The sequence below is a fragment of the Triticum aestivum genome, chromosome 5A, assembly GCF_018294505.1.
Source record: "Triticum aestivum cultivar Chinese Spring chromosome 5A, IWGSC CS RefSeq v2.1, whole genome shotgun sequence".
Classification (NCBI taxonomy): Eukaryota; Viridiplantae; Streptophyta; class Magnoliopsida; order Poales; family Poaceae; genus Triticum; species Triticum aestivum.
In genome coordinates this window covers 639377595-639392317 of record NC_057806.1, presented here as the reverse complement: position 1 = coordinate 639392317, position 14723 = coordinate 639377595, and the positions used below count along the sequence as shown (strand labels likewise).

Here is a 14723-nt window from a genome sequence, read left to right as displayed (position 1 = left end):
GTGGCCGGCGCCGACCAGGACGGAGAGGAGGGAGGAGGAGGAAGGGGGCGCCTGGCCGCGCCCGTGCCTGCCCGCGCCTTGCCGCGCGCGCCCTCCGTGGCCGGCGTCGACGAGGACAGAGAGGAGGGAGGAGGAGGAAGGGGGGCGCCCGGCACGCCACGCCCCACGCCGAGGACGAGTCCGGGAGCATGCTGCTCGACCTCGCGGAGCTCCTCCTCGCCAACGGAGCCAATAGCACGCCGGCTCCGACGCGCTCCACGTGGCCGCCCGCAGCGTCTGCTTCTCCTCGCTCATCCTCCTCCTCCGCTTCCGGGCTCGGAGAGGCGATTCTGGCGGCCGGAGCGGCGAGGAGGCAGGCGGCGCGAGGCGGTGCGGCGAGGAGGCGGGCGGCGAGCGGGGAGAGAAGTGAGGAAAAGTGGGCGAGATTCCTTTTGCATGTGGGCGAGCGGGGAAAGAGATAGGGAAGAGAGGCTGACCTGGGGGGTTTCGGCATGCAAAAGGGAGTGCCGGCGGTCCCAAGCGCCCCCCGGTAGGCTGGGTGTGGGCTGCGGTCGCCGGCGCTGTTTTTGCTTCAATCCGGCGAAAAACCAGGACTTGGGGGTGTGAGTGGAAGGATTTTTTGCTGCCGGTGCTAAAAAAGTGGCCTGGGGGCGTGGGTGGAGATGCCCTAAAAGCTCAGGCAGTGCACTGGCAGATCTAGCAACCAGCGAGAACAATAAATGGGGCAGCACAACTGCCATGGTTTATGGCATGTGCAGTTTCGTGAATTCAGAGTTCACTAGGTCAAGTGGTCCATGCAGATTTTCTTTTCATTTGAAACAAGAAGAAGTAACGATCTGCCCACCTGAACTCTGCATTTCTTCAGACACAGAATAGTAATGCAGAGAGGGTGAGCTAAACTTATGGGTCATGTAAATACTGTGCGCAGACAGCATGAAACCTCTGTGAACGCCTTTAAGACCCACCGACCACGCAAAACTTGTACTCCCTCCCTCCGAATTACTTGTCTTGAATTTGTCTAGATACGGAGGTATCTAGCACTAAAATGAGTCTAGATACATCCGTATCTAGACAAATTCAAGACAAGTAATTCGGAACGGAGAGAGTAGGTGTGTACTGCAGCGTGCAGTAAAATCAAAGACAGTGCTATATTTTGTTCTCAAATTTTGTTTTTCAGGGCATGGTTAAAAGCAAGACTCTTCATCTGAACGCAAGACGCAAAAAAGGATGGACGGTGCATTTCTAAAGTACTCATCTGACGGCGACAAGTCATTAGCACTCTATATTTGCATCAGTAATTATGGCGATGGGAGAAGAGATGCTGCCTGCTCAATAATCGCAGCATGTGCTACTTAACTACTCCACTATTTTCTTTAATCGCAAAAAAAAACTAGTATTATCTCTGTATCAAAATGTAAAACATTTTTGTAGGTTAGTTTAGCCTAAAAAACATCTTATATTTTGATACGGAGGTAGTATTATTTTACTGTTTAAGAAAACTACTACTACTTGGAAGATTTGCAGTTACTTGCATCGACAAACAGAGAACCTCACAATTCTTTGGCATAGAGTTTATGACTCCAAGGATGTATCAAAGTTCAGCAAGAAGGAAGCTACTACAGAGGAACAAAGATGTGTAGCTAGCCTGAAAACTACTCTGAAACGAGGAACTTACCGATGACGTCCCCCACTTTGAAGCTCTGCTTCCCTGCCCAGTCGGCGTAGTTGACGTTGCCGAGGATGGTCCACCCGGAGGAGCCGCCGACCTGGTAGACCGCCGCCGACGAGGTCGCCACCATGCCGGCCAGCGCCAGCGCCAGCGCCATCACCACGGCCATGCCCCTCACGCCCTTCATCTCTCTGTCACGCACCCTCTGCTCTGCTTCTGTGAAAGGAGGGGTAGATGGAGATGTCAAGAGCAGAGCACACGGAACGAATGTTGAGCAGAGCAGTACTCTCTCGCGCTCTGCCTTGCCCTTGCACCAATGTGGCGCCAGGGAACGCAATTTATAGTGCCTCTCAATTGCCTTTATTGACGATTTTGCCCCTAGTATTTTAGTACTCGAGTAAAATTGAGCTTTTTACCAGCTAATCGAAACCCTGTTTGGGCAGACACCCTGATTTGGTTATGTTTAAAGCAAACTTGATTGGATTCTTTGCTCGAGATGCATGCATGCATGGGTTGGTCCTGCGTGCCGGAGCTGAGCTTTGGCTGGTCTTTGGTTATTCTCTCTGTTCCTTGAGTAAAGCAAACTCAAAAGCTGGCTGTCAATCCAAGTCTTGATCATGAGGCTGGTCGATGGATGGTTAGCTCGATCGGCCTGTGAGTGCATGCTGGTACGTGCTGTCAAGTCCTCCCGGCTCGAGATCTTTTTCTTCTTAAGGAAGCAACTGCGACCATGCATAGATGCAAAGCGCGCTCTGTTGGTGTAGGCACATCTTCCTTCCTTCGTTGCGATGCGAATGCGATGGCCTATATGCATATTCATATTCAGTAGGAAAAGGTGGTCGACTCAACTTTGCTTTTATGCATGTGAACGATCCGAAGCGCCAGAGATGTGGAGGAGAGGCTGCCTTTTGTTCATATCTGTCTGACCAAAGAAATGTAACACGCGATTTGCAGCGCCGGGTAATATATACAGCCAGCACCTAAACAGCATGTGAGGGCACGCATTTGTTTGTGTAGAAATCAAAAAGTAGACCTAGCCAACATTGGTGTTTATATAGCAGAAAAAAACATTAAGAACAACACCAGCGCAGATCCGAACATTTCTAAAATTTCAAACACAACTTTTTTTATTATAAAATATCAATGTGCGTACAATGCGCCTTATAGGATTTACGTGTACCATCCTTTGGGAAAATCCTATTGGCCGCTCATTGCAGCAAACTGCCGACGCTCCGCGTAGGGGGCGAGCGACCGAGCAGTCCTTTGGGCCGGCCCACTTACATACATAACTTACGAACTGCCCCACTCTGGTTTGGTGAATCTTTTAGAAGGTTTCATGAACCGTTTTTTTTCCTTTTATTGGGTTTTCACTTTTTTTACTTTTCTGTTCCTTTATCTTATCTTTTTTTCGTTTTCTGTTTCTTTTCCATTTTTTCGTTTTTCGTTTTTTGTTTCCTTTTCTTTTTCAAGTTTATTTTTCTTTTTCAGAACATGTCCATAGTTTTACAAAATGTTTAGGATTTTCTTTTTTACTTCTTTTTATTTTTTTCCAAAAAATGAAAAAATTTAAATTTTGTTCGTGTTTCCAAAAAATGTTCTCATTACACAAAAAAGTTCAATACTTTTGAAATTCAGAAAATGTACCGAAATTCAATTTTTATTCACATATTCAAACAAATCGCGCTTCCAAATTTGTTTGGGATTTTTTAAAATTGTTCCCTATTTCAAAATTTGTTCTCTAGATTCAAAAAATGTTCATGCTTCCAAATTGTTCAGGATTTTCCAAAATTGTTCTCCGATTCAAAATTTGTTCTCAAGATTCAAAAAATGTTCATGCTTCAGAAAAATTCCGCGCTTCAAAAAAAATTCCGCGCTTCCAAATTTGTTCTCAAGATTCAAAAAACGTTCGTGTTTTAAAAATTTCTACACAAATTCCAAAAATGGTCATGTTTTCGAAAAATCTGTAGGAAATTCAAAATTTGTTCGTTTTCATAAAATTTCTTCACATATTCAAAACATGTTCATGTTTCAAAATTTGTTCACAAATTTTAAAAACTGTCCGCATGCTTAATTTTTTTTGACTAATTCAGAAAATTGTTCTTGTTTTCAAAAATTGTTCACATGTTCCAAAAAATACTGAAGTTTTGAAAATTTGCAATTGGCTGAATTGGTTTTAATTTATGGAATTGGCTGAATTGATTTTAATTTTTCGCTAATGCGAAAGTTTATTTAAACTCCCGCTGCTAAACTTTTGCAGTAGGTAGCTTGGCATAGTGGCTAGAGCAGCGCTCCTTCGGAAGCCTCGATCAGCGCCACTTGGCGCACTCGCAGCCATTCACCATGTGTCGCGTTCTGGGCGCTTTCTTTGAATTTTTTTAATTTTTCCGCACGCGTTTTTGGCTATTTGAACTGTTTTTTCTGTTTTTTTTTACGTTTTGGTTTTTCACCGGTCTTCCTTAGCTTTTCGACAAAAAAATTGATTTTTTTCATAAAAAATGTTTTTTCCTTTCGCGAGAGTCACGGTTTGGCTTCTGCGAGAGGCATGGTTTTGCTTTCGCGAGAGTCACAATCGTGTCGCTCGGAAACTAAAAAAAATGTGTTTTCTGTTTTATTCCTTTCGCGAGAGTTACGGTTTTGCTTCCGCGAGAGTCACGGCCGTGCCTCTCGGAAACGGGAAAAAACGCGCTTTCTGTTTTTTTCCTTTTTGCGAGAGTCGCGATTTTGCTTCCGCGAGAGGCACGGTTGTGCTTTCCCGAGAGTCACGGCAGTGCCTCTCGAAAACGAAAAAAAACACATTTTATATTTTTTTCGCGAGAGTCACGGTTTTGCTTCCGCGAGAGGCACGGGTTTGCTTTCCCGAGAGTCATGCCCGTGCCTCCTCGGAAAATGAAAAAGGCGCATTTTCTCTTTTTTTTTCCTTACGTGAGAGTCACGGTTTTGCATCCGCAAGAGGCACGGTTGTGATTTTGTGAGAGGAAGGGGGTGCCTCTTTCGAAAAGGGAAAAAACCTTTGCTCCCAATTCAGTATTTTCGTCCGGTTTTTTTCGTGAAAAAGAAATCATCAAAACCTATCAACATTAGATCTAATTTTGAAGAGCTCGACGCGAGACGGTGAAAGCGGTTTAAGATTTGGACGTACGGTCTGAGAGATAAAACATTTTAAATAAACGGATCTACGAAAAAAGAGAAAACTCTTAGGTTGCGACAAGTGGCACGCTACATGTGCGCCACTTGTCGCAACCTAGGGAGTTGGGATGATCTTTGCAACTAGTACTTCTCAACTAGTGATTTAGAATTTTTCATTCCTTGACGCACATCGAATGGGCCGGCCCAATTGCACGACCCCTGTGCGTTCGCGCGACCTATTGGCCGCAAAATGCGGCATATAGGAGGTCTCCATCCTTTGTGCGTATTCTTTCTTCTTCAATCAAAGGAAGTATTCACGAAAAAAATAGATTTTAGACCTTGATCTCGAATTCGCGGACACAAACAGGACATCACACACTACGAACCGGAAGAAATACACACACCGATACCACAGGGCAGGCTTTTGCGATATGTCTCTTAATCCATAATCCATCTTTTTTTCTTCTGAGGCAAACTCCATAATCCATCTACTTGTGCGGTGCAACGCTCACAAACAAAGCTGCCGGAAACTTCACTTTCCCACGAACGATCCAAACATCTAGTACCATGCATCCTACGGACTAAGATCATCGAACCACACCTAGACACCCAAACCAAAAGGAAAGACTGTATCCCTCAAAAAAAAAAAAAGAGGAAAGACTGCTTCACGCTTCTAGCTTAATTAGTTACATGCAATAGATAAAGTGACTTGATCTCGTTCACTAGAACTCGAACAAGTGTTGATTAAAAAATGAAAACACTAACGTCCACACGTGTAGACGTTTGCATCTTGCCCACACGCGTTGATCTGCGCCCGTTTATGGATGCATGAATCTTGGCATGTTTATGGTGCCATGTAGGACTGAGCTGGTGTGTGGGCATTCATCCGGTCGCCCACACGTCCGTTTCACTACACGGAGGGGTCGGTGTGTGAGCGTTTAGCAGTTCGCCCACACGCCAGCTTTCACTCACGCACAAGAGCTTGTGTGTGGGCATTTGTCATCTCGCCCGCACGCCCGTCTTTTCTCCCACACCCAAGCTGCCAGTTGCCATGCGTTTTGCAGTGTACATGGCAACTGCCCTAGTGTGCTTGTAAGCAGATGGCAACTCTCTCTTTTTTTTTATTCGAACATGTCAGTTGCCATGTGTTTTGCAGGGTACACGGCAACTGCCCTAGTGTGCTTGTAATCAGATGGCAACTCTCTCTTTTACCCAAACATATTGTTTTGCCATGTCTCTTCGGAGCGCTACACAGCAACTGCCTAGTGTTAGTAGGTGGCAACTCCTAAGGTTTTCAAATCATGGCAACTGTAGTAAACCAAACCATACATGGCAACTGCTTAGTGTTAATAGGTGGCAACCTCTAAAGTTTTCAAATCATGGCAACTATAGTAAACCAGACCATACATGGCAACAGCTGCAGTTGTCCAAAATGGCATCTGATGTTGGGGAACGTTGCAGAAAACAAAAATTTTCCTACTCGTTTCACCAAGATCATCTAGGAGTTCATCTAGCAACGAGTGATTAGATGCATCTACATACCTTTGTAGATCGCGCACGGAAGCGTTCAAAAGAACGGTGATGATGTAGTCGTACTCGACGTGATTCAATCACCGATGACCAGCGCCGAACGGACGGCACCTCCGCGTTCAACACACGTACGGGACGGGAGACGTCTCCTCCTTCTTGATCCAGCAAGGGGAAAGGAGAGGTTGATGAAGATCCAGCAGCACGACGGCGTGGTGGTGGATGCAGGGCGTCACAGCAGCAGGGCTTCGCCGAGACTACGAGGGAGAGACGTAACGGGGGGGAGATGGAGGCGCCAGGGGCTGGTCTGAAATCCCTCCTCTCCCCCCCACTATATATAGGGGTGCCAGGGGGGGGGGGCGCCGGCCCTAGTAGATGAGATCTACTAGGGGGGGGGGCGGCCAAGGGGAGGTTTCCCTCCCCCCAAGGCACCTAGGGGTGCCTTCCACCACATGGACTCTTCCATGGTGGAAACCCTAGGCGCATGGGCCTATAGGGGCTGGTGCCCTTGGCCCATCTAGGCCAAGGCGCACCCCCTACAGCCCATGTGCCCCCCGGGACAGGTGGCCCCACCCGGTGGACCCCCGGGACCCTTCCGGTGGTCCCGGTACAATACCGATAACCCCGAAACTTGTCCCGATGCCCGAAATAGCACTTCCTATATATAATTCTTTACCTCCGGACCATTCCGGAACTCCTCGTGACGTCCGGGATCTCATCCGGGACTCCGAACAACATTCGGGTTTCTGCATATACATATCTTCATAACCCTAGCGTCACCGAACCTTAAGTGTGTAGACCCTACGGGTTCGGGAGACAAGCAGACATGACCGAGACGACTCTCCGGTCAATAACCAACAGCGGGATCTGGATACCCATGTTGGCTCCCACATGCTCCACGATGATCTCATCGGATGAACCACGATGTCGAGGATTTAATCAATCCCGTACGCTATTCCCTTTGTCTATCGATATGTTACTTGCCCGAGATTCGATCGTCGGTATCCCAATACCTCGTTCAATCTCGTTACCGGCAAGTCACTTTACTCGTACCGTAATGCATGATCCCGTGACCAGACACTTGGTCACTCTGAGCTCATTATGATGATGCATTACCGAGTGGGCCCAGTGATACCTCTCCGTCATACGGAGTGACAAATCCCAGTCTTGATCCATGTCACCCAACAGACACTTTCGGAGATACCCGTAGTCTACCTTTATAGTCACCCAGTTACGTTGTGACGTTTGGCATACCCAAAGCACTCCTACGGTATCCGGGAGTTACACGATCTCATGGTCTAAGGAAAAGATACTTTGACATTGGAAAACTCTAGCAAACGAACTATACGATCTTGTGCTATGTTTAGGATTGGGTCTTGTCCATCACATCATTCTCCCAATGATGTGATCTCGTTATCAATGACATCCAGTGTCCATAGTCAGGAAACCATGACTATCTGTTGATCAACGAGCTAGTCAACTAGAGGCTCACTAGGGACATGTTGGTGTCTGTTATTCACACATGTATTACGATTTCCGGATAACACAATTATAGCATGAATAAAGACAATTATCATGAACAAGGAAATATAATAATAATGCTTTTATTATTGCCTCTAGGGCATATTTCCAACAGTCTCCCACTTGCACTAGAGTCAATAATCTAGTTACATTGTGATGAATCGAACACCCATGGAATTCTGGTGTTGATCATGTTTTGCTCTAGGGAGAGGTTTAGTCAACGGATCTGCTATATTCAGGTCCGTATGTACTTTACAAATCTCTATGTCTCCATCTTGAACATTTTCACGAATGGAGTTGAAGCGACGCTTGATGTGCCTTGTCTTCTTGTGAAACCTGGGCTCCTTGGCAAGTGCAATAGCTCCAGTGTTGTCACAGAAGAGCTTGATTGGCCCCGACGCATTGGGTATGACTCCTAGGTCGGTGATGAACTCCTTCACCCATATTGCTTCATGTGCTGCCTCCGAGGCTGCCATGTACTCCGCTTCACATGTAGATCCCGCCACGACGCTTTGCTTGCAACTGCACCAGCTTACTGCCCCACCATTCAAAATATACACGTATCCGGTTTGTGACTTAGAGTCATCCAGATCTGTGTCGAAGCTAGCGTCGACGTAACCCTTTACGACGAGCTCTTCGTCACCTCCATAAACGAGAAACATTTCCTTAGTCCTTTTCAGGTACTTCAGGATATTCTTGACCGCTGTCCAGTGTTCCTTGCCGGGATTACTTTGGTACCTTCCTACCAAACTGACGGCAAGGTTAACATCAGGTCTGGTACACAGCATGGCATACATAATAGAACCTATGGCTGAGGCATAGGGGATGACGCTCATCTCTTCTATATCTTCTGCCGTGGTCGGACATTGAGCTGAGCTCAATTTCATACCTTGTAACACAGGCAAGAACCCCTTCTTGGATTGATCCATATTGAACTTCTTCAATATCTTATCAAGGTATGTGCTTTGTGAAAGACCTATGAGGCGTCTCGATCTATCTCTATAGATTTTGATGCCTAATATATAAGCAGCTTCTCCAAGGTCCTTCATTGAAAAACTTTTATTCAAGTAGGCCTTGATGCTGTCCAAGAGTTCTATATCATTTCCCATCAAAAGTATGTCATCTACATATAATATGAGAAATGCTACAGAGCTCCCACTCACTTTCTTGTAAACGCAGGCTTCTCCATAAGTCTGTGTAAACCCAAACGCTTTGATCATCTCATCAAAGCGAATGTTCCAACTCCGAGATGCTTGCACCAGCCCATAAATCGAGCGTTGGAGCTTGCACACTTTGTCAGCATTCTTAGGATCGACAAAACCTTCCGGCTGCATCATATACAATTCTTCCTTAAGGAAACCATTAAGGAATGCCGTTTTGACGTCCATTTGCCATATTTCGTAATCATAGAATGCGGCAATTGCTAACATGATTCGGACGGACTTCAGCTTCGCTACCGGTGAGAAAGTCTCATCGTAGTCAACCCCTTGAACTTGTCGATAACCCTTAGCGACAAGCCGAGCTTTATAGATGGTCACATTACCATCCGCGTCTGTCTTCCTCTTAAAGATCCATTTATTTTCTATGGCTCGCCGCTCAACGGGCAAGTCAGTCAAAGTCCATACTTTGTTTTCATACATGGATCCTATCTCGGATTTCATGGCTTCTAGCCATTTGTCGGAATCCGGGCCCGCCATCGCTTCTTCATAGTTCGAAGGTTCACCGTTGTCTAACAGCATGATTTCCAAGACAGGGTTGCCGTACCACTCTGGTGCGGAACGTGTCCTTGTGGACCTTCGAATTTCAGTAGGGGCTTGATCAGAAGTATCTTGATCATTGTCATTAACTTCCTCTCTAGTCGGTGCAGGCACCTCAGGAACATTTTCTTGAGTTGCGCCATTTTCCGGTTCAAGAGGTAATACTTCATCAAGCTCTACTTTCCTCCCACTTACTTCTTTCGAGAGAAACTCTTTCTCCAGAAAGGACCCATTCTTGGCAACAAAGATCTTGCCTTCGGATCTGAGGTAGAAGGTGTACCCAATAGTTTCTTTTGGGTATCCTATGAAGACGCATTTTTCCGACTTGGGTTCGAGCTTTTCAGGTTGAAGTTTCTTGACATAAGCATCGCATCCCCAAACTTTTAGAAACGACAGCTTAGGTTTCTTCCCAAACCATAATTCATACGGTGTCGTCTCAACGGATTTCGACGGAGCCCTATTTAAAGTGAATGCGGCAGTCTCTAAAGCATAGCCCCAAAAGAAAGCGGTAAATCGGTAAGAGACATCATAGATCGCACCATATCTAACAGAGTGCGATTACGACGTTCGGACACACCATTACGCTGAGGTGTTCCAGGCGGCGTGAGTTGTGAAACTATTCCACATTTTCTTAAGTGTGTGCCAAACTCGTGACTCAAGTATTCTCCTCCACGATCTGATCGTAGAAACTTGATTTTCCTGTCACGTTGATTTTCAACCTCACTCTGAAATTCCTTGAACTTTTCAAAGGTTTCAGACTTGTGTTTCATTAAGTAGATATACCCATACCTACTTAAATCATCAGTGAGGGTGAGAACATAACGATAGCCACCGCGAGCCTCAACACTCATTGGACCGCACACATCAGTATGTATGATTTCCAATAAGTCGGTTGCTCGCTCCATTGTTCCTGAGAACGGAGTCTTGGTCATTTTACCCATAAGGCATGGTTCGCATGTGTCAAATGATTCATAATCAAGAGACTCTAAAAGTCCATCAGCATGGAGCTTCTTCATGCGTTTGACACCTATGTGACCAAGGCGGCAGTGCCACAAGTATGTGGGACTATCATTATCAACCTTACTTCTTTTGGTACTCACATTATGAACATGTGTAGCATCACGTTCGAGATTCATAAAGAATAAACCATTCACCATAGGAGCATGACCATAAAACATATCTCTCATAAAAATGGAACAACCATTATTCTCAGATTTAAAAGAGTAGCCATCTCGAATTAAACGAGATCCCGATACAATGTTCATGCTCAAAGCTGGCACTAAATAACAATTATTAAGGTTTAAAACTAATCCCGAAGGGAGATGCAGAGGTAGCGTGCCGACGGCGATCACATTGACCTTGGAACCATTCCCGACGCGCATCGTCACCTCGTCCTTTGCCAGTTTCCGCTTATTCCGCAGCCCCTGCTTTGAGTTACAAATGTGAGCAACTGCACCGGTATCAAATACCCAGGAGCTACTACGGGCACTAGTAAGGTACACATCAATTACATGTATATCACATATACCTTTTGTTTTGCCGGCCTTCTTATCCGCTAAGTACTTAGGGCAGTTCCGCTTCCAGTGACCGCTTCCCTTGCAATAAAAGCACTCAGTCTCGGGCTTGGGTCCATTCTTTGGCTTCTTCCCGGCAGCTTGCTTGCCGAGCGCGGCAACCTCCTTGCCGTCCTTCTTGAAGTTCTTTTTACCCTTGCCTTTCTTGAACTTAGTGGTTTTATTGACCATCAACACTTGATGTTCCTTCCTGACTTCTACCTCTGCTGATTTCAGCATAGCAAATACTTCAGGAATGGTCTTTTCCATCCCCTGCATATTGAAGTTCATCACAAAGCTCTTGTAGCTTGGTGGAAGCGACTGGAGGATTCTGTCAATGACCGCATCATCCGGGAGATTAACTCCCAGCTGAGTCAAGCGGTTATGCAACCCAGACATAGTGAGTATGTGCTCACTGACAGAACTGTTTTCCTCCATCTTACAGCTGAAGAATTTGTCGGAGACTTCATATCTCTCGACCCGGGCATGAGCTTGGAAAACCATTTTCAGCTCTTCGAACATCTCATATGCTCCATGTCTCTCAAAACGCTTTTGGAGCCCCGGCTCTAGGCTGTAAAGCATGCCGCACTGAACGAGGGAGTAGTCATCGAAACGTGCCTGCCAAGCGTTCATAACATCTTGTTCTGCAGGGAGAACGGGTGCGTCACCAAGCGGTGCTTGTAGGACATAATCTTTCTTGGCAGCTATGAGGATGATCCTCAGGTTCCGGACCCAGTCCGTATAGTTGCTGCCATCGTCTTTCAGCTTGGTTTTCTCTAGGAACGCGTTGAAGTTGAGGACTACGTTGGCCATTTGATCTACAAGACATATTGTAAAATATTTAGACTAAGTTCATGATAATTAAGTTCAACTAATCAAATTATTAGTGAACTCCCACTTAGATTAGACATCCCTCCAGTCATCTAAGTATTACATGATCCGAGTTAACTAGACCGTGTCCGATCATCACGTGAGACGGACTAGTCAACATCGGTGAACATCTTCATGTTGATCGTATCTTCTATACGACTCATGCTCGACCTTTCGGTCTTCTGTGTTCCGAGGCCATGTCTGTACATGCTAGGCTCGTCAAGTCAACCTAAGTGTTTGCATGTGTAAATCTGTCTTACACCCGTTGTATGTGAACGTCTGAATAAAACACCCGATCATCACGTGGTGTTTTGAAACAGCGAACTGTCGCAACGGTGCACAGTTAGGGGGAACACTTCTTGAAATTATTGTGAGGGATCATCTTATTTACTACCGTCGTTCTAAGTAAACAAGATGCAAAACATGATAAACATCACATGCAATCAAATAATAAACGTGACATGATATGGCCAATATCACATAGCTCCTTTGATCTCCATCTTGGGGCTCCATGATCATCTTGTCACCGGCTTGACACCATGATCTCCATCATCATGATCTCCATCATCGTGTCTCCATGAAGTTGCTCGCCAACTATTACTTCTACTACTATGGCTAACGCGTTTAGCAATAAAGTAAAGTAATTTACATGGCGTTTCTTGATGACACGCAGGTCATATAAAAGAATAAAGACAACTCCTATGGCTCCTGCCGGTTGTCATACTCATCGACATGCAAGTCGTGAATCCTATTACAATAGCATGAACATCTCATACATCACATATAGATCATTCATCATTCATCACAACTTTGGCCATATCATATCACAAACCACTTGCTGCAAAAACAAGTTAGACGTCCTCTAATTGTTGTTGCAAGTTTTACGTGGCTGAATTAGGGTTCTAGCAAGAACGTTTTCTTACCTACGTTAAAGCCACAACGTGATTTGTCAACTTCTATTTACCCTTCATAAGGACCCTGTTCATCGATTCCGCTCCAACTAAAGTGGGAGAGACAGACACCCGCCAGCCACCTTATGCAACTAGTGCATGTTAGTCGGTGGAACCGGTCTCACGTAAGCGTACGTGTAAGGTTGGTCCGGGCCGCTTCATCCCACAATACCGCTGAAGCAAGAAAGGACTAGTAACGGCAAGAAAGTTGACAAATCTACGCCCACAACTAATTGTGTTCTACTCGCGCAAGAAGAACTACGCATAGACCTAGCTCATGATGCCACTGTTGGGGAACGTTGCAGAAAACAAAAATTTTCCTACTCGTTTCACCAAGATCATCTAGGAGTTCATCTAGCAACGAGTGATTAGATGCATCTACATACCTTTGTAGATCGCGCACGGAAGCGTTCAAAAGAACGGTGATGATGTAGTCGTACTCGACGTGATTCAAATCACCGATGACCAGCGCCGAACGGACGGCACCTCCGCGTTCAACACACGTACGGGACGGGAGACGTCTCCTCCTTCTTGATCCAGCAAGGGGGAAGGAGAGGTTGATGAAGATCCAGCAGCACGACGGCGTGGTGGTGGATGCAGGGCATCACAACAGCAGGGCTTCGCCGAGACTATGAGGGAGAGACGTAACGGGGGGGGGGAGATGGAGGTGCCAGGGGCTCGTTGAAATCCCTCCTCTCCCCCCACTATATATAGGGGTGCCAAGGGGGGGGGCGCCGGCCCTAGTAGATGAGATCTACTAGGGGGGCGGCGGCCAAGGGGAGGTTTCCCTCCCCCCCAAGGCACCTAGGGGTGCCTTCCACCACATGGACTCTTCCATGGTGGAAACCCTAGGCGCATGGGCCTATAGGGGCTGGTGCCCTTGGCCCATCTAGGCCAAGGCGCACCCCCTACAGCCCATGTGGCCCCCCGGGACAGGTGGCCCCACCCGGTGGACCCCCGGGACCCTTCCGGTGGTCCCGGTACAATACCGATAACCCCGAAACTTGTCCCGATGCCCGAAATAGCACTTCCTATATATAATTCTTTACCTCCAGACCATTCCGGAACTCCTCGTGACATCCAGGATCTCATCCGGGACTCCGAACAACATTCGGGTTTCTGCATATACATATCTTCATAACCCTAGCGTCACCGAACCTTAAGTGTGTAGACCCTACGGGTTCGGGAGACAAGCAGACATGACCGAGACGACTCTCCGGTCAATAACCAACAGCGGGATCTGGATACCCATGTTGGCTCCCACATGCTCCACGATGATTTCATCGGATGAACCACGATGTCAAGGATTTAATCAATCCCGTACGCTATTCCCTTTGTCTATCGATATGTTACTTGCCCGAGATTCGATCGTCGGTATCCCAATACCTCGTTCAATCTCGTTACCGGCAAGTCACTTTACTCGTACCGTAATGCATGATCCCGTGACCAGACACTTGGTCACTCTGAGCTCATTATGATGATGCATTACCGAGTGGGCCCAGTGATACCTCTCCGTCATACGGAGTGACAAATCCCAGTCTTGATCCATGTCACCCAACAGACACTTTCGGAGATACCCGTAGTCTACCTTTATAGTCACCCAGTTACGTTGTGACGTTTGGCATACCCAAAGCACTCCTACGGTATCCGGGAGTTACACGATCTCATGGTCTAAGGAAAAGATACTTTGACATTGGAAAACTCTAGCAAACGAACTATACGATCTTGTGCTATGTTTAGGATTGGGTCT

General features: G+C 46.4%; 1 protein-coding gene across 1 annotated transcript in view; it reads right to left on the bottom strand.

Annotated features, from left to right (window-relative positions):
* The window catches only part of LOC123105539 (blue copper protein), a 4013-nt gene extending 2040 nt beyond the window's left edge, over positions 1 to 1973 (bottom strand). Inside the window, exon 1 of the mRNA XM_044527624.1 lies at positions 1676 to 1973. Within this exon, the coding sequence (XP_044383559.1) occupies positions 1676 to 1856 (181 nt within the window). The 5' untranslated portion in view covers positions 1857 to 1973. The remainder of the gene's footprint in view (positions 1 to 1675) is intronic.
* Positions 1974 to 14723: the final 12750 nt, after the last annotated feature.